General features: G+C 56.6%; 1 protein-coding gene across 10 annotated transcripts in view; it reads right to left on the bottom strand.

Annotated features, from left to right (window-relative positions):
- Nucleotides 1-1,461: 1,461 nt before the first annotated feature.
- The window catches only part of DLG3 (discs large MAGUK scaffold protein 3), a 78,402-nt gene continuing 53,907 nt past the window's right edge, over nucleotides 1,462-25,956 (bottom strand). For 4 of the 10 annotated variants that reach the window (XM_071442569.1, XM_071442571.1, XM_071442570.1 and 1 more), the window contains 13 exons: nucleotides 22,826-22,982; nucleotides 22,393-22,495; nucleotides 17,100-17,214; nucleotides 13,051-13,227; nucleotides 12,327-12,402; nucleotides 11,652-11,751; nucleotides 8,967-9,008; nucleotides 8,217-8,267; nucleotides 7,333-7,434; nucleotides 6,995-7,167; nucleotides 6,340-6,449; nucleotides 5,682-5,773; nucleotides 1,462-4,041 (listed from right to left, as the gene is read on the bottom strand). In XM_071442569.1, coding sequence (XP_071298670.1) covers nucleotides 3,935-4,041; nucleotides 5,682-5,773; nucleotides 6,340-6,449; nucleotides 6,995-7,167; nucleotides 7,333-7,434; nucleotides 8,217-8,267; nucleotides 8,967-9,008; nucleotides 11,652-11,751; nucleotides 12,327-12,402; nucleotides 13,051-13,227; nucleotides 17,100-17,214; nucleotides 22,393-22,495; nucleotides 22,826-22,982 — 1,405 coding nt within the window. In that variant the 3' untranslated portion in view covers nucleotides 1,462-3,934. Of the gene's footprint in view, nucleotides 4,042-5,681; nucleotides 5,774-6,339; nucleotides 6,450-6,994; nucleotides 7,168-7,332; nucleotides 7,435-8,216; nucleotides 8,268-8,966; nucleotides 9,009-9,966; nucleotides 10,013-11,651; nucleotides 11,752-12,326; nucleotides 12,403-13,050; nucleotides 13,228-17,099; nucleotides 17,215-22,084; nucleotides 22,106-22,392; nucleotides 22,496-22,825; nucleotides 22,983-25,956 lie in introns of those variants that run through there. The other 6 variants (XM_071442568.1, XM_071442574.1, XM_071442575.1 and 3 more) reach the window with 3 other exon arrangements.

The raw sequence follows: 25,956 nt of genomic DNA, 5'->3' as shown, positions 1-25,956 counted from the left end.
TGTTTTCTAGAGCACAAGCAGCTTACAGTCTAATTTTCTAGAAGTGTCTTAGGGCAGATTAGTTTCATGCCTGTTGCAGGAAGCTTTAGCAGGACATCTTAGGAGAGAAAGGAACCACCTCCTACATTTCACAACTGGACAGGACCATTTTCAGGACAATGCTCTGCTGTTTTCTGGGCCAAGATTTTGCAACTTATCCTTAGCCAGGAAAATGGGTGGTTACAGCTTTAACAGAGCCAGTTCCTTCTCCAAGCCACCCTCTTTCTCTTCACATGGTGTTTCTCTTCCAGAGCTTGTTCTGCCTCACAGGAGTGACAGGGTTTATGTGAGAAGGTAACCCCGTGTTCCTCTCCCCCCTGGAGCCTGAATGTTTTGCTGTCACAGCAGATGAGGTGACACAGGAGCTCAGGACAGGCCACAGGAGGGTGTCTGCAGCCCCACACGGGCTGGGCACAGCAGCAACAGACAATATTTCTGTGCTGCTTCTTCCCTGACTCCAAATCTGTCAGCAGGCAAGCAAAGTTTGATTTTTGAGAGTGGTAATTCTAGCATCAGGTCTGCTTAGCAAGTGCTAAATCTTCCGGTGTTTTGTGGACAACCACCACCACCGGGCTGTTGATCTGATCAGTTAAAGGAGTTTCTAAATGGTTTTGAATTTGTCCAGTGAGCTTCACAAACTCAACAGTCAGCAAACTGTATGCCCATGTTCAGTGGGTACAATATCCTTGTTCTCCTGAAATCACAATTTGCTTCCCTTCTGTGCAGTTTGAAAGTAAAAAATTTAGTATTTAAAAACCAAACCCCTTCACCCTTCCTTCAGCTCAGCTAAATGACAAAGCAGATTCAGGCACAAGAGTACTGTGACACTCCTTCAACCACATTTATCTCTCAGTGAACACTCCTTTTCTTTGCATTTGAAGGTACTAAAAATTATACCAGTTGTCTTTACAACTTTTCTCCTCTCTGATATTTAAACAGCATGTTAAAACTAAAAAGAAGTTCTACATTAGCTGGACTATGTATTTACTTTGTTGTCCTTATATCCAATTCAAGAACAATTACATAGGAGCCCATGGACCCTATTATTTGTAAAGCAACCCCCCCAGAATTCAAGCCATGATCCAGAATAGATTATGGTGTTGTGTCATCAGGCCAGACTTAACCTGGGTTAAAACAACCCAACCAAAAGCACTTTTCAGTGGCTGAGTTGCAGCTCTAAATAAACCCACTTCCTTTCTATATTCTTTTTTTTTTAAGGTTTCCTTTTTCCACTAGGCAAGTTCTCAGTTCTCACCTTTTATACTACAAAGGCTATTTTCCTCCCCCTAAACCAGTGTCAACAGTGTCTATGTCAGTTTGCCATAGAGAAACCATATCAAGAGTTGCTAACACCAGCACCAAAAAAAAAACCAGATCTGGTACACAATGAAGGACTCTACAAGAAGGTCTCAAAGACAAGAGTTCTTTGCAACTCTCTGTTTATTAAAAATATATGTCTCCTTGGAAGAAACACTGTTAACCAACTACTGTTGTCATGATTGATTCAGTACTGTCAGCTATGCCATGGAGTACATCATCTTTTCTCCACGTGACTCGAGAGAGGGAGACAGGCTATTAGGAAAAAACAGAAAAAAGAAAAAAAAAAGACAAAAAAAAGATAGGAATGTGTGACTAGCACCTTAAGGACTTTTGTTTCACTTACTCCACTTCTTCAGGGACCGACATTTATAGCAGCTGGAGCAGGACCAGCGGGGCAGGGGCTGTGTGCCCGGCAGGAACCCATTGCCAAAGTTCTGTGTGCTCCTTTAGGGTCGGTCCCAGCGGCAGCAGAATCCTCCTGCCTCCACTGTGCTCACAGCTGGGGCTCCTGCAGAGCCCTGTGCTGGCCCCAGAAGCTGCTCGGTCCCTGCAGGGCTCCTTGGGATGCAGGGTGGGCAAAGGAGGCTCCTCCCCAGGCGGCACAGGGACAGCGTCACTGACTGACACACACAGAGCCATCACCCCGGGGACAGGGAGCACAGCTCGTCCCTGCCAAACAGAGGCAGGAGGAGACTTACCTGGGCGTGCTTGGACAGCGACCTCCTGTGCTGTGGGGTGGCACTGTGTGAGGAACAGCATCCACCAGCTCTTGGTAAGGTGGGAGCACTGGGACTGGACTCTGAGTGCCCAGCACACACTCCTCAAAGGCCACAAGAGTGTCCCCAGCTCCACACAAGGGTCTGGAGCCCCACTCAAGCACAGAAGCCAAAGTGTCCTCAAAGACAGACATGTCTCAGCTTAGGGCCAAGTGTCTCCGTGCCTCTCCTGAAAAATGCCAGTGCCCAGGGCATGGGGCAGCTCTGCAGCCCCTGCCCTCAGCTGCCAGCTGGGCACCTCTCCAGGGCTTTGGGGTGGCCTGGGGGCGGCAGCAGAACCCAGCTCCAGCCACAGATTCACACAGAATGTCAGGCCAGAGCCAGGCAAGGTGGCCATGCAGCCACCTCTGCTGGAGGGAGGGTCCCTCCCAGGAGAGCCAGCCCTGGCCCCTGCACACAGCAGGGCCGGGAACAGAGAAGGGTTGAATTCTGTCACTGATCTGGAAAATGGGAGTGTCCATCCAAGGCACAGCTGGGGGCTTTTCCTGCCAGTGGCTAATGCAGAAGGGAATGCCAGTGTGCTGCCACAAGCCAGAATGGGTCATTCCACCTGCACCCACAGGTACAGGGCCAGTCCAACATCCCAGGTTTTTCACAGCAACACAGGACAGTGAGTACATTTGTTCCATGTGGCCAGTAAAGTATTTCTTAACTAAACACCACAGATCTAGATTCTATTTACAATTGAGCCAGCTTAAAAAATAAGTTAAAAAACTGGATTTTATACCCATTCAGTTCATCATTGACAAGAGAAAAAATGGCATAATAATAATAATAATAATAATTATAATAATAATTAAAAAAGCCAACACAACAACACAATATGGTTTTGGTTTAAAATCAGCTTAAAAAAATAGAACCAAAAGGAAACCTCTCATGCAAACACATAAGGTGATGTGTAAAACAATGTGCAATTTAATATGTAGCATCATCCATTCTCTTGCTCCGCAGCCTCCTGCTCAGTCTCTGTCTCCCAGCCTCTCGCAGGGCAGCTGCTGCTCCTTGCTCTGGTCCCTCCTGCACAGGCAGTACCAGTAGGACCAGTACCAGTCTCTGGCCTGTCTCAGACCCAGGGGGGCTGCAGGGAACTGGCCTGGACGGGAGAAGTTTCCAAAGCACCTGGTACCGTTTTGAGCTCTCCCTGCCCAAGCAGACTCCCTACGCCGAGTGCTCGGGACAGAGGAACTGAGAGAACCTTGCAATAATACAACACCTTTCCAGAGAGGTCCCTCAGATTTCCTAGTCCACATACATATATATATATAATATATATATAATATCTCTCCTCTATATTATATATAAATTACATATACAGATAAATAAAATGCTTTCTGCTGCCCCATCTGTCGCACTGTTCAGAGCTGCTAGACGGTCACACTTGGAAAAATGCCCCTGGAGCTCTGATACCAGCTCATGTGTTCAGAGCCCATTGTTTCACTTGTCTTCTTACATTAGTCCTTAGCTGCCTCCTCCCATCTTGATTCTTTGTTTAGTTAATAATAATAATAATAATAATATAATAATAATAATAATAATAATAAAAAAACGACCTTGAATGGGTTCTTGTCTGTCTCTACTGGAGCAGTGGGAAGGTCCATGCAGGAATGGTGGGAACAGTCACGTGATGAATGATATGAGTTCATCCCAACAAAAGAAACAGGACTAGAAAACTCAATTTTGCGACGATCTAAAAAAGGGAGCAGGAATAGTTTTCATATCCCTCCCCCTCAGGGCAGAGGGCTCGGATGGGTGGGACTTCAGAGATCTTCTGCTCACAGGGAAGCAGGAGGGAGACATCTTCAGAGTTTCTCTGGGGACGGGACCCAGATGTAGTGCCCGGACTGGTCCTCAATGATCTGTTTGATTTTGCTGTAAATTTCTTCAAGAGAGTCTCCTTGTACGATGGCTGGAAGAGCAGAGAACAAGCAAGACCCTGAGCCCCAGGCAGCACTGCCCTGAGTTCTGGAGAGCCCTCCTGCAGCCCCAGAGGGCACAGCCTGCAGGGACTGAGCCAGGCGGTGTCAGGGGAGCTGCCCTGGGCCCAGTGACACAGAGGGTTAAAGCAGCACCTCGGTGGGGATTAGGCAGTGCTGATCCCAGCTGGCAGAGCTCCTGGCTGTGTGCAGGGCTGGCTGGGCTCTCCACACCAGGCTGCTAATCAGCTTTGCACGCTGTGTCAGGCACCGGGGCTGCACTGACCAGAGCAGGGAAGGCAGGGCTGGGGCAGCTCATGGGGTGCATCAGGAACCACCCCCGAGGTGCCAGCTTCATCCCTTCCCTCTGGTTTTCCCTCTGGCTGCCTGCTGAGGGCTCCTCCTGTGCTGCAGGGGGGGAACACAGAGCTCTCAGGCTGGGAAAGGCTCCCAGCAGCAGCCCCTGCCCCATCCTGCGCTCCCCTGTGCTGCTACATCACAGCAAGATGTTCAAGAGGGGCCAAAGCTTTCTGGTAATCCAGCCTGCCTCTGTAAGCCAGCCAGGACCATCCTCCAGCATCTCTGCTCCCTCATTCTAAGTTGCTGGCACAGAACCTGAGGCAGTGACCATCTCTCTGCCCATTACCCAGTTCTTTCAACACATTTCAGCCAACAACATTCCTTTTTCACAGGTCAGCATCAAACTCGCCCTCCAAGTGCATAGTGCCATGTTGAGGGCCTGCAAAGCTGTGGCATGTTTTCCTGGAAAAACAGCCAGCAGCTCTGGAGCCCAGGACAGGTCTGGGGAAAGCTCCCTGTGTTTGTACCCCAGTATTTGCCCAGCTGAAATCAATTTTTGGGAAACATCCTGCTTGGGGGTTTTCCCAGTAGCTGTTAGGCAGGTAATGCACAGTTTGGCAACATTATCATTCCTCAACTTCAGAAGAAACAGCTATTGCACTGGAAAAAGGATGGAAGACCAGTTCCTCTGCCTCTTCACCTGCCTGTGGTTTTCCAGAATTAATCATGTTACAAACATTAGTTCCTTAATGCACAAGGATGCCTGTGTCATGAGCAGTTCATCTCAGCAGGCACAAAGTGTCAGCAACCCCTGACTGGCTCTTGAGCAAAGACTACTTAGGAAGCAAGCCAAACTTCCAGTCTTTTTTGGTAGATGTTTTGTAATAACTCAGGACTGTCTCCACCATTTAGGTCACTAATTTTTAATCTTTCCTCTTTAAAAACTTCTCTTTTCTCTTTTAGAAAATGCTCCACTTTTCTCCCATGCAGGGAGTTTACTTCCTGTACACTTGTAGCACTCTGAAACCCTGTGCTTCCCCTGCTTGGGGATTTTTCGATTTTTATTATTGTTGAGGTTGGTGATAAGCTTTCACAAACTCAGAAAATCCTGCCTGACAACTTGTCTCCTCCTCTATGACTGGTTTACTCCTATCCACTGATCTTGGAGCAGTCCCCTTGCAGAGCCCTCCTGGCAAAGTGCCATTTCTTTCTTGCTTTGATGAAGCTGGATGTTTTCCCATGACCCTGAAGTAGGACAGTGCTGGTAGAGAGGTCACAGCTGCTGGATGGAAAAATGAAGTAAATCAGATACAACCCTGCTCAGGACACTCACCTGTAAAATATTCTCCAAACTCTTGCTCAAGTTTCATGGCTTTGTCAAAGACCTTGTTGGCCTGTTCATATGTCTGTCTCCGGTTCATCTCCCTGACACACACAAAGAATAAGAAACTTTTCAGCTCTTTTTCTTAGCAATGAACAGAAGCAAAAATAGCCCACGGAGCCAGGGTGCCTGGGAATCCTCTGCTCACAGGAATGGAAGCTGGGCAGGACCCAGCTCCCAAAGGCAGCTCCCATCCCCACAGACCCCAGGCTGCCTTGGCCCTTCATCTCAACTTCCACCAGTTCCTCCCACTGCCACCTACCCCAGCCCCTGCACCACAGCATGGCAGGGAATTCAAACTCAGACAATCCCTTAAACTTGTGAGACTGCTGCTTGCCCAGGGTTTCGCATCTCCATAAAACAGAAATAAGCAATTTGACCCCTTCTGACTTGAGTAGGGTTTTCCCAGGCCCCTTGGTGCCAGCAGAATTTCTTCTGATCTCAGGGTCACTCTCAAGCTCCTGACTCTCCTCACAGATAATACCCTCTGCTGCTGCTGCTTAGAAGAGTTGCAAGCTCAGCTCTCCCATTCTTTCCAGCCTGCTCTACCCAGGGCCAGGAGCAGCAGGACAGGCAGCTGGAGAGGCACAGAACACGGTGCTGCACTTACATGAGGGCTTCAATGGATTTAGGTTTGATGAAAATGGCAATGGGATAAAGTTGTGCTTGTCGCAACCTCTTGATAGCATTGCCAGACACATCCAGGATGCAGTGCTTCCCCTGGAAAGGAGACAAGCAGGATCAGACCTACCCACACACTCTACTCTGTGTGGGAAACAGCTTGCTCATACAGATGTGCTTGAAAAGGGAGGAGCTGCAGAAACGAACCCCACTCCTGAGACACAAGGCAGCTCCCAATGGCCTCACTTTCCTGCTTGCTCAGGGCAGGACAGCAACAAGGCAAAGGGACTGAGCCTTTGTCTGGACATGTGAAACTATTTACAAGCCCTGGGTAGCTCCAGGACTCCTCCAGAGGAATGTTGCTGCTTTGAGGGCACCCAGGTATCTCCATCCTGTGAGCTCCTGAGCACAAGGCTGGGCCAGCAGTGCCAGGCTTTTGGGTGGAGTTTGGATGACAGAGGTACCACGCCGAGGCAGAGTGACACAACTGAGAAAAGCAGCCACATGGCTTGGCAGGACTCTGGAGGGAGGAGAGGATTGTGCTGTGCTTGCTTAATGTGGTTACAGCCCTTGATTAACACCAGGGGGGAAGGAGAGGAGCTGCTGAATGCATCCCAGTGCCAGGAATGGCACCTGGCACTCACCCGCTCTGCCACCGCCCGCACGGACTGGATGCTGGTGCCATAGAGATTGTCATTGAACTGCCCAGCCTCTATGAACTTGTTGTCCTGGATGTCTTTCTCCATCTGCTCCCGGGACACCACAAAGTGGTAATCCTGGCCGTCCACCTCGTTCTCACGCCGAGGCCTGGTGGTGTCTGGAGAGAGTGGGAACCAAGAGTGAAGCCAGAGTGACACCACAAACCAGCAGGGACAAACCCACCCCTGCTCCCAGCCCCCTCCCCACGCCATGGGCAGGGCCCTGCAAGGAGCAGAGCCACCCCTGTCCCTCCCTCCAGCAAGGGCCCCGAGCTGGGACTTACGGGGCACGCAGGAACCAAACTTGTGAGGGAATTCAGAGATGAGGTCGTCGTTAATTCTGTCCTTGGTTGGGCCCAGGATGATCACTGGCCTGGCATAGTGAACTGCAAATGAGAGCCACAGCCTGAGCCCCACCTGTGCTGCAGAGCTGACCCCACTGCCACTCTTGGCATGGACCTGCCCTCTCCCTGCTGGCACTGGGTGCCCTGGCTCTCATGGGCACCCAAAGGTGCCTCCTCTGTGTGACTTTATCTCCTCCTGGTCATGGTCAACATGTCCTTCCCATCTGACCCAAACCATCTGCGTGGCCCCAGGGAAGGTTCTGCAGGTCTGCAGGGTTGTGATCAGCAAAACTGCTCCCTTGCTTGGGCAGGAGCCAGGCAACAGGACAGCTGGGCGAGGATGCCAGGGAGCTGGGGGAGTGATGGAGCCTAAGGGTCAGATCCAGCTCCTGGCAAGGACAGACCACCAAGGCTGGGACTACTCAGCCTGCAAAAGGGTCTGCAGGGTTTGAGCATCAAGCAGGCTTAAAGGCTGCAGGCTGTGGCCAGGGAGGGGGTGCTCTGCTCTGCAGCACAGACCTGGTCTGAGGCAGGAAGGGATAATCTTGTCCTCAGCTAAGGACTAAAGCTGAGCTCAGTTTTAGCTCTGGATCTCTCCCTTGGTCTTGCAGACCACAATGCAAATCTTTTCTGATTAAAACTGGGCAGTGGAGGCCATGCACACCTGGCTCCCCTGCTGCATGTAACACATGGGACTCCTCTTGCATCCACCCAGTGCCCCGCTGCTGTGGCAGGAGGGGAAGGCACACAGGACCCCCTGGCTGTGCTGGGGACACAGGTGGCCCCACTGGAGTGGGCACAGGGCAGTTCAGCTCAGGACTTACTTTCTTGCCGCGTCACTGGCTCGTACGACAGGATGGTGTCCTCTTGTCCTTCTGCAACAGAGCCAGGGGGATGGAGGTGAGCACTTGCAGCTGCTCTCCAGCCCCTCTGCAGCTGTGAGGAGCTGGCTTCTGCCCCTTCAGCCTCCCACAGCTCTGGGGACACTAAAGGCTGTCCCCTTCACTCCACCCACGGATGTGAAGCATGACGGGCATGCAGCTATGTGCCCTTGAGCCACTTTAATTATTCATGTCCCAGCTCTGGGTCAAGCCTCCTCTTTCCCTCCCCCACCACTGCAGGCTCCAGCCCATTGGGATGTTGTGTCCTCCCTGCAGGTATTTAGAGGACTTTCTGGGGACAAAGGGAGCATCTGTTGCAGCTGGCTCCCATACTCTTGTACAGGCTTGGGCTCCAGGAGCCATCTATGCTACAGGTCTGGCCTCTGGCCATTGCTGCCTGTAGCAGGCACTGAGCATGGGGGATCACCACGGACTGGGAACCACCACCCTGCCCTGGAGCAGCCAGGAGAGAGCAGTGAAGCAGGCAGGCTCATTGCTACTGCCAGCCCCTGCTCTCCCTGGCCCCGAGGAGGGAGCTGGCCGCAGCATCTCAGTGTCACCAGCAGGAAGGACCAGCCTCCAAACAGAACCAGCACTGGGACAGACAGGATGGACGTGCCCAGACATGCACACTCACACAGGGACACACAGACACACGGACACGGGCGGGAGAGCAGGTGCACACACACTTACTGGAACTGCTCTCGCTGTCACTGGTGTTTGATGTCACGCCCTCTGCAAAGCAACCAGAGAGATCCCTTCAGAAGGAGCCTGGGCAGGAGGCACAGGGGCACCCAGCTGTCACCCAGCACTAGTGACCAAGGGCAGGACAGCAATGGCTCCCCAAAAACCTGCAGCCCAGCACCCACTGGGACGAGTCTGTGCCACGTGGGCAAGGGCGGCATCGTTCACCCTGGGCTGGGACATGCAGGGGATGCTGCCAGGAGAGGACAGAGAGGCCAGGAGGGCCTGCCTGGCACATGTGAGGGCTTCCCAGGCCGAGGGAAGGTGGAGTGCACAGGGGATGCTGGCAGGGGAGCAGTGCAGCATGCACACAGCGGGCAGGGAGGGCACGGCTGTGCTGGCACAGGGATGGGGACAGGGAATCCACTGCCTCTGGGGACGGGGCTGGGACACACAGAGACAAGACAGTGACAGAATGGGACAGAGCTTGGGGCTTTGCTTGCTCAGGCTGATCCTAGTGCTGCGACCACCCCACAGAGGCTTGCTGGCCGCTGCCTGCCCCAGTCAGGCCCTGCACTGGCTGGGGGTGTGCAGCTTGGCAGGGAACTCACACCCCACGGGGCTCCTCTCATTATTCTGCAGTTCTGCACATGTGGTAACCCAGAGAAAGGTGGGAACACCTCAAAACGTTGTCACCCAACCACCCCATTCAGAGCAGGCCCACCATGGCCACTTCCCACCCACACTGGAAGTGGCTCCGAGTGCTGAAGCACCAATCGACCCAGACAGGAGCAGGAGGAAGAGGATGAGGAGGTGCAGCAGGCACTCAGGGCATGGCCAACACCCCCACACAAGCACCCCCACCCCATCCCACGTGCAGCAGAGGCACCTCAAGCCCCGCAGCCCCCGGGCTCCTCCTGCCCTGCAGCCAGGGAAGCACAGCTGCCCCAGCCACGCCCCAGGCACCGCCAGCCACAGAGGGAACAATGTGCATCGGAATTCAACTTACTCAGGTTCTTTGCTCCATAATAATCGTCACTTAACCCAGGGAAGTCCTGATTTCACAGACAGCAAGAAGGGGGAGAGGGGGAGAGAAGACAGCGCAGGAAAAAGGGGAGTCAGAGGGATGGGGGAGACAGAGCCAGACCAGCATTAGTGACAGGAGTGCAGAACGGCCCAGAGCTGCAACTGCAAGTGAGGTTAAATATCTTCAGCCCGCTGCCAACATCTTGCCTTGTCTGGCTGGGCCCCCCCCGCCTCCCAAGCTCACCCTCTCTGCCAAAGAGCCCCCAGGAACCACCCTGGGCCTGGGGAGGGCAGGGCAGCCACAGCAGCATCGCTGGCAGCAAGCAGTTGCAGCCCTGAGCTGCTGGCACAGGGGCTGAAGTGTTTCTCCTCATGGGGTGTACTGGCAGGGCACTGTGTCTCTGTGCCTCCCCAGCACAGCACACAGTCCTGTGACACGTGGCAGGAGGACACATTTCCCCCCAGCTGTGTGTGTCAGCTGCCCCACACCCCAGTGCTTGCACAGGCTGTGGAAATGTGAGGCAGAGCCCCCCAGGCAAGCTGGGATGGACAGGGCAGAGCACAGGGAGGGAGCTGGCTGTGTGCCTGGGACACAGGCAGGTAGAGAGGGGCCTGCCCCATCCCCACGCTGTGTCATCTCACTGCAGGGCAGCCAAAAGCCAGCCCCAGGCTCAGCACTGATCTCACTGGAGCCCAGCCATGTGCAGGCACTACCAGAGACAGGCAGACACACAGACAACCTTCAGCACAGCCAGAGGCTTGGGCTGTCTGCTAAAATCACTGGAAGCTGGCACCAGCCTGCCATGGGCAGCACAGGGATGCAGGGAGCTCTTGGAGCAGCCCAGCAGCAACTCCTGGCTCTGTATGACAGCCAGGACAGCCCCAGAGGGGAGGGGATGTGCTTGCTCTGCTGGCACTGGGGCACAGACACAGCTCTGCCTCGTCCACTGCCCCTTCCCAGAGGTGTGGGCACTGCCAGCTGGATGCTTGTCCAAGGAGCAGATGCAGCTCAGCACTCAGAGGAGGGGCTGGGTTTGGGGAGCAGCTCCAGTGCTGCCCACATCAGGATTTGGGGCAATAAGATAAACACACTGCCTTTACTGGGAGCCCCAGGGTGGTGAGAGCTGTGGACCTCCAACATCTGCAGCCAACTACCAAAGATGAGCCTCAGCTGTGGGTGGCCAGCAGGGTGATGGCTTCCCTGTGTCCACACTGGAAGGGCTCTCCAGTGGGAATGTGAAGCTGTGAGTCACTTCTAGGGAAGATGAGGCTGGGACCTCCCCAGCCCTGAGCCCTGGCAGGGACAGGAGAAGCTCTGCAGGAGGCAGCCAGCCCCTCACTGGGAGGGAAGCAGGCAGAGGATGGAGCAGAGCCTGCAGCAAAGGGGGGAGAGCAGGGGGAGGCAGAGCAGGGAGCTGGGTGGGTGCAAAGTTGGATGAAAAGATGAAGACATTGAACATGAGAGAAAGGAAGAGAGTGCCAGACTGCAGCTGTTGCTTCCATTTCAAGTTCCAGTTTCTCCCTAGCTGCTGGCACAACTGTGGAGCACAGACCTGAATACAGGCAGGTGCCAGGACCCCTGGCTATGGAAATGTGCTGAATCTCTTCCCTCAGGGCAGGGAAGCTGAGGGGTGCAGGCTTGCCCCTCTCTGGCCAGCTGCTACTTACGTTCCTGTCCGCTGCTCTCCTGGGCCAGGTTCTCTTTGCTCTTGTAAAATGGGAACTTTCGAGAGAGGCGGAAACTCTTTTTACGTTTCGTTTTGATCGACTGAAGAACACAGAGATGGGAGGAGGACAGAAAAAACAATGGTGTTTAACACATGTGGGGGAAATTAAAATGGAGAGACAATGAGGAGCTGTGGCAGGGCAGTCACCCTCAAATGAAATCATGGAGATTACGTGAGAACTGTAATGCAGGAAAAAAAATTAAGCATGGAGAAAAACGTGTGGTAGGGATGCTGAGAAGCTGATGGGGCAGTCAGTAGCTCTGCAGGGGTAGCCAGGCTGTTCTTCCTCTCTTGTTGGCCTGTTCGGCACTGCTTGTGAGGTGTGAGGGCAGCTGCCTGCAGGCAGCTCCAAGCCATGAGCTCTGCCACCCCATCACTCCAATCATGGGTCCTTCCCAGTGCTTTCACACCATCCTGGGCTCCTCTGCTCAATCACTGCATATTCACAGAGGGTTTGTGCCAAGCAGATGTGGGCCTGGGGAAGGTCCAGTCACACAGCTCTTTGCCTTAGGATTGGTTTGAGCTGCCCCATGAGGAGCTTTTGCTGCTGGGACTCATCCTGCCCTCACTAGTTACCAGTTCCAGGTGCCCCACTGAGCCCCAGATCAGCACTTACCCTGTTGGACTCAATCATGCCAGTCCTGGCGTGAAACTTCACTGTTTTCAACCGTGCTCTCTCCTTCTTTTCCACCCTGATCAGGAGAGAAAAAGCTGCTAGTCCCATCCATGTGCCCTCCACGCTGCCCACGTGGCTCCAGCCAAAGGCACCCTTGGGTGGTGGCTCCATTGGCAAATGGAAGCTCCTTCCAAGGGAGGGGCAGGTGTGGAGCTGCCTGCCAAGGTCTGGGCAGCAGCAGGAGGAGCCAAGCCAGCCTTCTCAACAGGGATAGGGACAGACTCAAGGCTGGCTTTGCAGACCTGAAGGCAGCAGCAGCAGCCAGCTCCTCTGCTCTCTGTGACTTCCCACCTGACAGTGGGACCTGGCTACAGAGCTGGGCAGACTGACAGAGGACACAAGGAGCAGCCCTTGCTGCTGTGCCTCTGCTCTCACAGAGACCCAGACTGGCTAACACCAACTCCCCATGCCCACAGGGACCACAGAGGGGGCTGACCACTCCCCTCCTCACCTGGAGTCTCCCCAGCTTTGGAGAAGCTGTCTAGGGAGACCTGCACACAGCCCCAGCTTGCAACCCAGCTGCCCTGCAGGCTGCACAGGGGCAGGTGCACTGGGACCACAGGGAGACCCCAGCCTGAGCAGGGCCCTGGGGGCTGCAGGGCTTGCAGACCTCAGGGAAATCCTGGGCTCACCAAGTGTGACAGCTCTGCTGAGGGACACTCACCTCTTCTTGCTGGGGATGACCCCGATCTGCTCGCTCTCGCCGTGGGCTGTGACCAGCCTGGCCTGCCACCACTCGTCATCCGAGGCGTTGATGACGTGCAGGATGTCCCCGTAGGAGAAGCTGAGCCCCTGGCTGGGCAAGCAGCTGTCCCTGGTCCGGTCATAGTCAAACAGGGCTCTGAGGAGGGGCAGAGAGCACAAGGCCTTCTCTGAGCATGGCCAGGCAGCGAGGGCAGCAGCAGTGCCACCCTCCTGGGGCACTGCCACCGTCACACCTGACAGAGTTTAACCCAGCCCTGCCAAGGTGAGCAGTGCTGGCAGCCACCTGAACACCCCTCAGCACAAGCCCTGAGGAGTGCAAGGCAGGAACCAGAGAGAACTCCCTGCTGACCTCAGCTGCAGGATGCACATGAGCCACACTCAAAGTGCCTGTGGTTGGTGAGCAGGCCAGGCCCACAGCAGCAGCCTGAAGAAGGGCTAAGAGTCCCTCTGTGGCTGTGGGGCCAGGGAATGGGATAGGGAACATCAGACCCCACTGCTGGTGGGTGGTTGCACAGGCAGAGACCACCAGACCACCACAGCATTGAGCACAGCCTCTATTTATGTACAGAGCCTGTGAATGAGGAATGCATCTCAGAGTATATATATCTGCTTCCACAAGTGATCCTTTTCATAGCCCTAAACACCTCCCCTGAGAACAGTTTATTGAGTTTAAAATTATCTTCATAATTAAACCAGTTATAGAAAAAAAGAGTTTGGTTTTTTACTAGAAGAGCACTAATGCTTTTCCTGCACATGTACATCACACACAGCACTGCAGCCTGTACCCATAAGCTGCTCTCAGAGGCTTCACCTGCAACTTGTTCTACTCATGTCAGATCACACAAACTGTGTCTGCTTTGATGCATCAACTTGCAAAAAGACAAAGAAAGGAACGAGTCACTAAAAGTACTGGCAGCAAAACCCCTGTATTTGCTCCTGGGACACTGGCCCCACTGGGCCCCAGCCCAGCATGAGCCCAGGCACTGCAAACACTGGGTTGCTGCTGGTTTAATCCTGGCCCTAATAAACCTTCTGCAAGCAGGAGAGAGATCCTCTGTTCTGCTCATTGCTCCCTTCCACTGTGGGATCATGTGGCATGTCCCTGGGGAGCAGCAGAGCTTGGAGGGCATTTCTGCCAGGGGAGTGCTGGGCTATGAAACCTTTCAGGGCACTTGGGGATGGGTCTTGAATGGGAAGAAGAAGGGCTGCCCCATGGAGAGGGCTCTTTGGGACAAGACCCGATGTGCCCTGTGCATCCAGAACACATCTGGTGGCTGAATGTTTCTCCTTGCCCAGCCTGCTCAGGGCTGGGGCAGCCCCTGTGCCTGTTCCCTCTGCAGGGCAGCAGGCTGGAGCTGGCAGCAGAGCACCAAAGGGTGCTTTGGCTGGAGGTAATCAAGCCTTGCAGGCAGCTCCAGGCCAGGAGATAAGGCTGCATGTGGCTGGCAGGCTGCTGTGAGGTCAGCGCTGCTGGCCAAGGCCCTGGGGAACTGGTCAGGCCGGTTCCCAAAGGCAGGCAGGCTGTGAGGAGCCCTGCCCACTCTGTGCAGCCTGCCCTGAACAGGGCCCGTGCTCCTCCCTGCCCTGTCTGTGCAGCCTGCCCTGAACAGGGCCCGTGCTCCTCCCTGCCCACTCTGTGCAGCCTGCCCTGAACAGGGCCCATGTTCCTCCCTGCCCTGCAGAGTGCACAGGGCTCACTCTCCTCCCTGCCCTCTCTGTGCATCCTGCCCTGCAGGGCCCACACTCCTCCCTGCCCACTCCATGCAGCTCGCCCTGCAGAGCAGCACAGGGCCCATGCTCCTCCAGCAGCAGCCACCAGCACCCCAGGACAGGCAGAGCAAGGTCTGTGCAGGGGCAGGGCACCTGCAGACCAGCACAGGAGGCCCTGGCACCCCAGGGCACGGTGGTCCAGCAGACTGGCCCCTGGCTGTGCTGGCATGCAGCACCCCCGTGGCTCGGTGCCCCTCGGGGGCACAGGGGCAGACGGCAGCTCCACTGTGTCCCCAGGCCAGCTCCCAGCACTCACAGCCAGGAGAGCAGATGGCTTGGCTGGAGGGCAGGGGAGCAGTGCCAAGGACTCCCATGGCGTCCTCCTGGTGCCCAGGCACAATGCCTGCCTGACCTCCATCCCCACCCAGCACGGCCCGGCGCTGGCAGACTTTGCCCTGCGGCAGGGCAGGGAGGTGACGGGCAGGATGTGAACCTGCCTTGCCCCTGCCTGTGCTGCACCAAACTCCAGCACCCCCAAATCAGCTCCAGCAGGCACTGGGGTGCCCAGCTCCAGCCCTTCCACAGCACACAGGCTGCAATGCAGCCACACAGGGCTGACTCAAGCAGCTGGGTAGCAAGTCCTGTAATTGATGTCCTGTCCACAGCACAGCAGCTCAGCTGGTTTCGGGTGAACTGTGCTTGAAACTACCCCGCCCAGAAGGGCTGGGGCAGCCTGGGCACCCGGTAGCTCTTCCAAGCACGTCTGCAGGGTGTGTGTTGAGTGGAGTGCTGTGATGGGCCACACTGGGGAAAAGCTCTCCCCTGGGATCACCCTCTCAGCAAGGCACAGCCCAGCTCCTCCTGGGTATGTGTGAGGGGCTCAGTGCTGTGGAGGCCTCCAAAGCCCCATGGGGGGGATGCACCAAGAATTAAGAAATGGTACAAGTAGTGTGGAGGCAACAGGGAGCTCTCTGGTTCACAGGAATACTTTGACACATGAGCACCTTTCCAGGCCGAAAACAGGCTCAACTCAAGCTGGACCCAGCCTAAACCCTCCTCCACATGAGGGTGCCCACAGGACAGCAGGGGAGTGAGGGCAGGATTAACAAGATGATGTTTATTCAACACTGCACCCAGCTTGTCGCACACCCCCAGGAAGCCCTGGGATGCTAAATCAAGCAAGATGCCTGCAGAGACTTGTGGGAAGGTGTGAACTGCAGGAACCCAGAGCTGCAGCTCTCCCCTCCTGCCATAACAGGCTTGCAACATATCCACCCTCCCTGAGGTCCCTCTGCATGGAGCAGCCATGCAGTGGGAGATGCAGCTGAGGCTCATGCAGCCTTGGTCCTTGCCATCCTTCTCACAGGGAAGGAGAAGGAGCATCCCTTGCTCCTGCCAGCTTCACCTGCAACAGGCTGTGCAGGGTTAGGATTTACAGGATTATTTTAATTACCAAGTTAAAATTACTCATTAGCACTCATCCCACTGGCACTGTGGCAGGCAGGAGGTGGCAGGAGGCAAGCAGGGATTGTCCTGTCCACACAGGACTTGCAGCAGTTTGAGCTGCATAGCTGTTTAACCCCTGCCTGCCTGTCCTGCACCTGGCTCCAGACCAAAAGTGCTCTGAGGGCTCAGAGCAATAATCCTCCTAAGAGCTCATCTCCCATCCAGCCAGATCCTGCCACAGGGATGGCAGGACGAGACAAGGAGAAGCCTGTTAGCTGGTTTGAGGAGAGTGCCCTGAAAGCTGCCACGAGCTGCCTGGGGCAGAAGCAGGGCTGGATGCCCACCATTTCCCTGTTTTCCTCAGCATGTTGGGCTGGCCAGCAGCCACCCAGGCTCTGCAGAGACCACTGCTTTCCAACCTGGAGCAGTCCTTGGGAGAGGCATCCGAGCACCCAGCCTTGACAAGCCAGTGCACAAACCTGGTGCTCCCTCCAGGCTTTGTGATGCATCCGTGGCACTCATCCCCTGGTCCCTGACACACTGAGCTCTGAGGCACTGCAGAGCCCAGGCTGAGCTGTGATACCCCCTTGCAGCCATGCTGGGGGATGTGCCCGTGGCTCTGCACAGCCCAGGCTGAGCTATGACACCCCTGCAGCCCATGCTGGGGGATGTACCTGTCCCTGCCGGAGGCTCTGCACAGCCCAGGCTGAGCTGTGACCACCCCAGCAGCCCCCACCACCCGTGGGGATGTGCCCGTGGCTCTGCACAGCCCAGGCTGAGCTGTGACAGCCTCAGGAGCCCTCTCCACCCGCGGGGCTGTGCCGGTCGCTGCGGGAGCGGGCGGGGCCTTACCGGACGTAGAGCGATCTCTTCTCGCTGGTGCGGAGCGAGCCCGAGCCCGAGCTCATGCTGCTGTTCATCATCTGCTCCCGCAGGTCGTGGATCTTGGACTCGAAGCGGCTGTACTCTGCGGGGACAGGGCTGCTCAGTGCAGGCACGGCTGGCCTAGGGCTCATCCCCACGAGGCATCTTGCCCACCAGCCTGTCTGGCCCTGCACACAAAGCTGAAGAGGTTACAGGAGTCTGCAGGAGTCCAGGCAGGGCATCTGGAGCAGGCAGGGTTCCAGCTGCTCCCAACCCCACCACAGCTTCCCACACTGCAGCTCAGGCAGTGGCTGCTGTGACCTCCACTGCTCCTTGAGGGAATGGCTGGGCAGGACTTGGCAAGCTGCTGACCTACACAGCAGTTCAAAACATGGAGAGAGAGCAAAAGCCCCTCCAGGAGACCACTGCCCACCAGCTGGAGCGGGGAGACACAACCACAGCCATTGGGAGAGCCCCCAGCTACCGCTCTGCTGGCAGCAAACACCTTCTCCTCAGCAGGAACGGGGAAAGGGAGGCAAAACACAAAGTCCCTGCCCTTGGAAGAGGAGCAGGGAGGAAGAATTCACCTTTTGCTTCTACATCCCAGCAGCAGAGATGTGCAGGAAGAGCTGGGGAACCCTCCAGAAGACACCAGCACCTTCCTGCCAGGCGGCTGGGCAGGAGCAGCGCTGCAGCAGCCCGACCTTCAGCCTCCAGCCGGGTGTAAAGGTCGGGCTGACACACAGGGGTGGAGGCTCCAGGCCTCCCTACCCAGTGCTGAATGGGGAAAGTGCAGCTGTGGCTCCAGGAAAACTGCTGGCACTGCCACAGCCCACACTGCCAGACCTTGCCTCACATCCGTCATTTTGTCCCTTGGGCAGTTACAGGTGAAAGAGGACCAGGCTCATTTGTGCTGTAAGACCTGCCTAGAAAGTCTTGTCCACGACCCAGTGGTTTAGATGTGGCTTGGGTTTTAATTCCGGGGAGGGGAGCATGGCAGCTGCTGAGGCAAGCACTCACTGCAGAGCAGAGCCACAGCTGTGCTGGGCTTGTGGAGCCACCTCACATGGGGGGAGCAGCAACACTGCTCAGAAATGCTCTGTGGGCTTTGTCTGGGAGCCAGCCCCTCTCCCATGGACTGTCAGTGCAGACAAAAGCAGGGCTGGGGTTATGGGATGGTGCAGCTGCAGCTCGGCATTTCCTGACTCCAGCCCTACAGCCTGGGGATCCCCCTGCTACACCCACTTACCAAAGATACATTCTTACTTAAGGATTGGGAAAAAAAAAAGCAATACACACAAAACTGCCAAGTGGCACACAGAAACTCCATGCAAAGCCCCTTCTCCTGCCATACAACACCCAGAGCTGCTGCAACACCAGGCAGGGTCGGGTAATGTGGGGACCATGAGAGCCCCTGGCTGCCCCACGCCAAGGGGCACCCACTGCCTCACCTGCCTTCCTGCTGGCAGAGGGAAACACAGATGCAGCAAGGCATGGACAATGCTTATTTTACAAGAAAACTGAGTTCTGCCACCCAAGCAGCATCAGGGTTTTATGGAGCTCTCAGCAGAGGGAAGGGAGCTCCATCCCACTCCACATCTCCTGACCCACACAGCTCATTCTCCCTGCAAGACCCATAAGCTCTTGAATCCCAGAGCAGCATCTGTCAGAAGTGGGTACAGCTTCTTTGTAAACCCTCTTTGGTACAGAAGGGCTGCTTTTCCCCCAGAAAGCACCACTACAGCCCTTGTCCCCCACTACTCCCCAGGTCATGGCAAACCCTGCTGGGGGCACAGATTCCCTGCACACCCACACTGAGGGGAACACTGCTCCTGCTGCACAGACTCACTCCTCCTGCAACACTCTTCTCCACAAGAACTGTGGAGGATGCACTGCCTGGGACTGGACAGGAAACACAGGGCAAAAGGAGATTTCTCCACCCCAGCATCAAGGTGGGGGTGTTGGAAGGGCAACCTGTGGGTCCCACTGCCCTGCCAGAAATGGCATATGAATCCCTCTGCAAGCAGCCCAAAGTTCTCAAATGTCCCCATTTCAGCTGGGGCACTCCATGGAAAGGGCCTTTCCTAGTTAGAGTGGTCACACTGCTGGGAGGGGTGGGCAAAGCCCACTAACATGACAAGAAACACAAACCAGGCTGGCTGCAGCAAACTGAAGGACACAGGGGCTGCTCTGCCTTTAACCCCAGAGAGCAAACACAGTCCTGCCCTAGGAAGGGCAAAGAGCCACCAACCCACATTTGCTCCAGTTGAGGAGGGCAGAGTGGAGGAGCAGCCAAAGCAAACCCACTGCCTCAGGGCACTGCCAGGTGCCACGGGCACCCTTTAGCTGCACATTGGAGCAGCCTGAGACAATTACCAGCAGATCACCCCCAGCAAGGAGTGCTCCTGCCTTTGCTCCCTAACTTAGGGACACCTCAGCTCTGGAACACTTCCTGTGCAGCTGAAACCCTCCCAGGGTGCAGCAGGGAGGTGAGCCAGGGCTGATCCCCACAGTGCTCAACACGTTCAGGACATGCTTATCAACACTGCAAAGTATGTAACAGGTGAGCTGGCACCTCCTGCCCTGAGTGCCATGGCACTGTGTGCCAGGATGTTTGCTCTTCTCACTCAGCAGCTCGATAAAAACACCCCTGCACCCTCCCACTGCTTTTCCCTTTCCAGGGTGTGGGTGTTCCTAGAGCTGGGCTGATTCTGTCCCCTGGGGTGAGCTCCATCCTCGGTGGAATCCCTGCGTGTGCACATGCTACAGATCACTACCAACAGGCAGGGATCACCTGCCTGCCCCAGGATCCCAGAAGCAGCACACGTGTGTGACACACCTGCAAACACACCCAGCAGAGCCAACAAAGCCCTGGGTCTGCAGCTGGGCACCAGAAGACAGCACAAAGGAAAGACACTGGCAGACAGGGGAAAGCAACTCCTGAGTACACATAAAGCCCTGGATCCAAACACTTCTGCCAGGCCAGGCCATCAGCAGAGCCCAGAAATGCTCAGTCACAGGTTTCAGCCCAGCCACTTGCAAAAAACTACTGACAACTTCAGCCCAGCATTTTAGCACCCTGACCCCAGACACCTTCCCTCTGCACAGGCCCAGCAAAGCAGAAGGAAGCACAGCCACAGGGAATGCTCAGAAGCTTTTACAACTCATTGCACACCCCTGGAACTCCCCTTTGAACAGACTGACTCAGAGAAAGGCCATAATGTGACTTTTTATACTTTCAAGTGAGGAATTCAAAGCTTTGTTGCATGGGGTGTGAGGAGGGGGAATTGCTAAATCCAACTGCTGGTGATAGCAGCAGGCAAAGGTCAGGGGGAGAAGTGCTCAGAGGGAACAGACCTCACAAAAACTGAGGAACCATCACTCCCCCTCCTCAACAGCAGGCAGCAGTGGTCAAAGGTGCTGGTGCTCAGAAGAAAGGTTAAAAAGAGAAGCTGCTGTCCTGCCTTTCTTGGTTTGGTCTTTGCTTCTTTTCCCTCCTAGTGTCTGGCAGGACAAAACAGGCAGGGCCCCTCATCCCCCGAGACCTGCACAAGCAGCCTCTCTGCCCCCTGGAGCCCCAGCAAGGTCAGGCACAGAGCACACTGTGCTCATCCAGCACCCCAAGGCAAGCCCTGCCCACGCTCAGGTACAGAGACAGGTGCCATCCTCCACCTCTGCTAGCGGGGAAGAACTTCTCAAATCCCCTTTCCACCAGCATCTCCACCTTGGGCATCCTACAACCCAGCTCTCCTGCTCTTCCCACATGACAAACATAGAAAAGGCAAAGATTTGAGAGCACACAGCCCATTGAGTGGGTCCAGCCTCACCCACACCGGGGGCTCACACCCACCAGGGAGATCTTTCTCCATGACTCCCAGCCCTTCAAGCCTCTGGAGCACTCAGGGCAACTTCCAGTCACAACAGCCTGTACTCCACAGCCACAATGCTGCCTCCCAGGGTGGCTGCAGCCCCTGTGCTGGGTGCTGCTGCTCACACGTGCCAGGAACCATCATGGATGTGGAAAATCACCAGCTACAATACACTGACATTTCCGCCTCGGTCTAAGGGGGTTTCAAAACATTTTGTCCAGTTCGACATTTAAGAATCACTCTTGGTTGGTGTCTTTGCCAAATCTCAAGTGGCAAAGGGAGCCAGAAATACGAGAACATTAAGCTCTTCCTGGAAAGAAAGAAAGGGAAAAAAAAAGACAAAACAAACAAACCCCACACCCACAGCAGAGCCTGAGCAGCACCAATGACTCCGCACCCCAATGGCCTCTGCCATGGGATGGAGGAACAGCGGACAGCGGGACCTTGCCCAGCGATGCCACAGGAGGCACGGGATGAAGGGCACGCCTAGGGGGGACATCGGCCTCCTTGAGGGGACGGGAGCAGCTGGTGGGGAAAGCTGGTGGAGAAAGCCCGTGGGGGCCAGGGGAGAGGCGTTTTCCAGCGGACGGGAACGGCGGCATCCCCGCACGTGCACGGCGCGGCCCCGGGATCAGCCCCGGCCCCGCGGGCCGCCGGGGCTCCCTCCCAGCGCTCGCCCTCCCAGCCCCCGGGCCACGCTCCAGCCGCCCAGCCGGGCTCTGTGCGGGCACTGCCCGCTCCCTTCCCGCTGCCCCCGGCGGCACCACCCGCCCCGGCCGCTGCTGCCGGGGAATCGGAACCCAGCGACAAGGAAAGGCTGGGGCGGCGCCGCAGGTGGGATGCTCGCGGGGGGGACGAGCCCCAGCTCAGCAGCGACGCCCCGGTTCCAGCCCCGCCCGCACCGTGGCCGCCCTCCGGGACCCCTGAGCTCTCCCGACCACGGGGTCCCTCCCGCAAGGCCCGCGGGACCCCACGGAGCCGGGCCTCGCGGCGACGCCCTCCGGCAAGCAGAGCTCTTCCCCCTCCCCCGAAGATGAGCCTGGCCCGTGGATCCCCCCGCGGCCCCGCTGCCGGTGGGTCCCGGCGGGGCTGCCCGGCGCTCACCTGAGGCGGGGCGGCCACGGCCCCGCACCCCCCGGCCCGCACACAAAGCCGCGCAGGCACGGCCGGCGGGACGGTGCGGCCCCGCCCCCTCCGCGCCGGCCAATCGGAGCCCGCCCCGCCCCCGGGCCACGCCCCCGGCGGAGCCTCGCCCGCAGCCCCCCGCCCCGGCCTCCCGACCGCGCGCCAGTCATGCCCCGCCCCCTCATCTGCATATCACAACTGCCTCATCTGCATAGCCACACTCCTCATTTGCATGTCCCGCTCCCGGTCCCACTCCCGGTCCCGAGCGCGATCTCCCGTGGCGGTACCTTCGGGCCGGTACTGCGCGATGATGGTCACCGTCTGCCCCGCCCGCTTCAGCGCCGCCGCCGCCTGCTCGTGGGTGGCGTTGCGAAGGTTCACGCCGTTCACCTGCCGGGACACAGCGGCTCCGCTAAACCAGACCCACGGGGCACGAACCACGGGGTCTGCCCTGCGCCTCGGCCCCGCTGCCCCGTCCCTGTACCGGTACCCACGGTACCCACACTCAGAGCCGCATCACTCTGCCACTGCACCCCCAGCACCACGCCCGGTACCGGCACTTCCAGCACCGGCATCCCCGGTACCTGCCCCCGGCCAGCCCCCCCACCGCAGGCACCCCGGGGCCGTGCCAGCGCACCCGCACCCGGGATGAATCCCCCAGAACCGTGCCCACCCGGGCTGTGGGAGGATGGAGGGGCAGACGGTGCCCCACCGACTCACCGAAAGGATTCGGTCTCCCCTCCGCAGCTCCCCGCTGAGGTCAGCCGGGCCTCCAGCCAGGATGAAGGACACAAAGATCCCCTCGCCATCTTCCCCCCCAACAATGTTGAAGCCCAGGCCGGTGGAGCCTTTGTGCAGGATGATTTTCCGGGGCTCCCTGGAAGGACACAAAAGGGACAGAGAGAGACTGGGGTGAGGAGCGGCAGAGCTGCTGACAGGCTCCTCTGTGCCCAGGGCTTGTGGCACGTTGGTGGGGCTGGAGTCACCCGAGTGCAGCCTGGTGTGACCCAGCCCTCAGCACTGTGGAGACTGATAAACCAGAAGAGGTGGCAGGTGGAGTGACATGAGACACAGCATGGACAGAGACAGAGCATCCACTGTGAAATGACACGCAGAAACACTGAACTGCATGGTGGCATCAGATGCCATGAGCCAGGAGGGTGGGATCAAGCCCCTCCACAGCATGGCAAGGGTGCCTACAGCCCCATGCCTCCCTCCAGTGCCACAGACCCTGCACAGATCAACAGAAGTCCTTCATTTTTTGATGACTTAATTCTATCACAGCTCAAACAATAGGCAGGCAAAAGCAGAAAGACAGGCTGGCATGGCAAAACTCCTGTGTCAGTTTTTGTCTGGGAGAAAAAACCCAATGTGATGGGAACAATGGCAGCTCCCAGCTCAAGCTCTGGACTGAAATAAGGAATAAATGATGCCAGATAATTAGCACAGGCTGGTGGTGATTGTCAGCCAAGATGATACTGGAGATCATCAGTGCATCCACTGTGGCTGGATCCTGGGCACTTCCTTGGGTACCACAAGGACCAAAGGCCTGACATGGAGCTCAGGAGCCTCATCAATCATCACCTGCAGGTATCAGAGGGAAATCTCTGGGCTGTGTTAGGAGAGATGCTGGAGTCCAGGCATGGCACTGAGAGAGGCACCCTAAAAGGCTGTCAGACTTGTGCTGAGAGAACCCTGGGGCTCTGGGGTGGGGGGACTGGAACACACCAGAACCAGGAGATCAGGAAAACCATGGAGATGCTCAGTCAAAAGATGCTCAACCCCAAGTCCTCAAGATGTTACCAGCACTTGGCTTAGGGGCAGGGGAGAGGGGGCAGGGAGGGCTGCAGCCCTCAGTCCCTCTGCAGCAAAGCTGTGCCTAGGGCTAGAGTTCTCTCAGGGGAAGAAATAGGTCAGGTTTCTGGGTCTGCAAACCCTGCCTCCAGCCAGGAGATGAACTTGCTCTGCTCCCTGGGTTTTGCTGCTGCCCAAGCAGCGTGCAGGAAACACAACCTCAACTCAGTGTAGGGGGAAGCATCCCCAGCACCCATGAGGACCAGACAGTTTGCTGGAAGGCAAAGAGGCCCTACAAGAAGGAGGGGAGGAAATGAAGCCCCAGACAGGTACGTCAAAGTCTCAGTCCTGATGTGCAGTCTTGGCTTGCATCCACCTCACAGGAGGCATGACAGATCCCAGCCTGTCTGAGCCCTGGGCACAGACCCTCCTGGCAGATCCCATGCTGAATGTCAGTGTTAACACTGGCACCTTGGCACAGGGCTGCTGGGGGATCCCGTGGGGCTGTGCTGGGTCTGGGTTGCTGTGGTGGAAAACAGATTCTTGGGTTCCCAGCTCTGGATGCTGCAGGATGTGAGGGTCACTGGAGCCACATCCACATCTAAGCAGCACCTGTGTCTGTGGGAGGGGCAGAGGCTGGATACTGGACCTCTGCTTTTCCTGAGGAATGGCTGGCAAGAGCCTCATGGGAGACAGCTTCTTTTCCAGGGCAGCTGCTGCCTTTCCCCACACCAGTGAGCTGTATTTGGACCACACTGGCCCCAGTGCACAACCTTGGTGCCAGCAGACCTGCAGCCATGGAACTGTCCTGGGGAGTCAGCAATGCACAGGAGGCTTTCAGCACTGTCCTGGGAAGCACGAGCCAAGTGCTGAGCCCACTGCAGGCTGTGGATCTGCTGGGTGGCAGGGGGCTGTGTCTGGGCACGCTGGCCCAGTGGTGCCAGCCTGTCTGCAGTGGGGCCTTCCATAAGGCAGCACCATCCTCTAGTGGCCACCAGCACGTGCTGCATCAGGGCCACTGCTGAGCCAAGCCACCTTGGCTGAGCCAAGGCACTGTCACTGCCAAGCCACCACTGGGCCACTGCTGAGCCATGGCTGTGCCATGGTCACTGCCAAGCCACTAATGGGCCACTGCCAAGCCATCACTGTGCCATGGCCATTGTCAAGCCACCACTGAACCACTGCTGGGCCACTGCTGAGCCATCATTGTGCCATGGTCACTGTCAAGCCACTGCTGAACCACTGCCAAGCCATCACTGTGCCACTGTCACTGCCAAGACACCACTGCTGAGCCATCATTGTGCCATGGTCACTGCCAAGCCACTGCTGGGCCACTGCTGAGCCATCACTGTGCCACTGTCACTGCCAAGCCACTGCTGGGCCACTGCTGAGCCACTGGAAAGCCCTGATCATTCCACTGCCACTGCCAAGCCACAGCTGAGCCACTGCTGGGCCATTGCTGTGCCACTGCCACTGGCTAAGCCTTAGCTGGGTTGCTCTTTCTGCTCTCTAATCCACAAATGGGAATGCTGGCTTGTGCAAGAAGGGACACCCTCCTGGGAGCAGGGTCTCTGGTGTGTTTTCCAAATATTCCAAATATTGTGACTCAGCCCCTTCTGCTGTCTGTAATGGCAGACAGCACTGCTCCTGCCTGTGGCATCATCCCCCTGTGCCCTGACAGCACAGAAGTTGCTACACCTGCTGAGGATGCAGTGCCAGAAACAGGGTCCAGAACTGGCACTGATGGTGCCAAGCCCAGTGTGAGAGGTGGGTGAGGGTGGGAGACATTGCTGCAGAGGTCATGGCGTGCAGGGACACCCAGCTGTGGCTGAGCACCAGGAGGTGAGAAAGCCCCATGACAAAGATGAGTGCAGACACTCTCCAGATGATGGCAGACCTGGCAGCAGATCAGTCAGCGTCTCCCACTCCAGCATCCACCACTCAGCTGCAGAATGGGAGAATCCTGGACAAAGCCACTGCATCTTCCACTGTAGGCACACTCCCAAAACCAGCCTGCAACCTTGCTCCAAACAGCAGAGCCAGCCCTAAGCCTAAGT

The sequence above is a fragment of the Agelaius tricolor genome, unplaced genomic scaffold (assembly GCF_023055355.1).
Source record: "Agelaius tricolor isolate 1412-34295 unplaced genomic scaffold, bAgeTri1.0.p SCAF_17, whole genome shotgun sequence".
NCBI classification, from domain to species: Eukaryota; Metazoa; Chordata; class Aves; order Passeriformes; family Icteridae; genus Agelaius; species Agelaius tricolor.
This window is presented reverse-complemented; position numbering and strand designations above follow the sequence as displayed.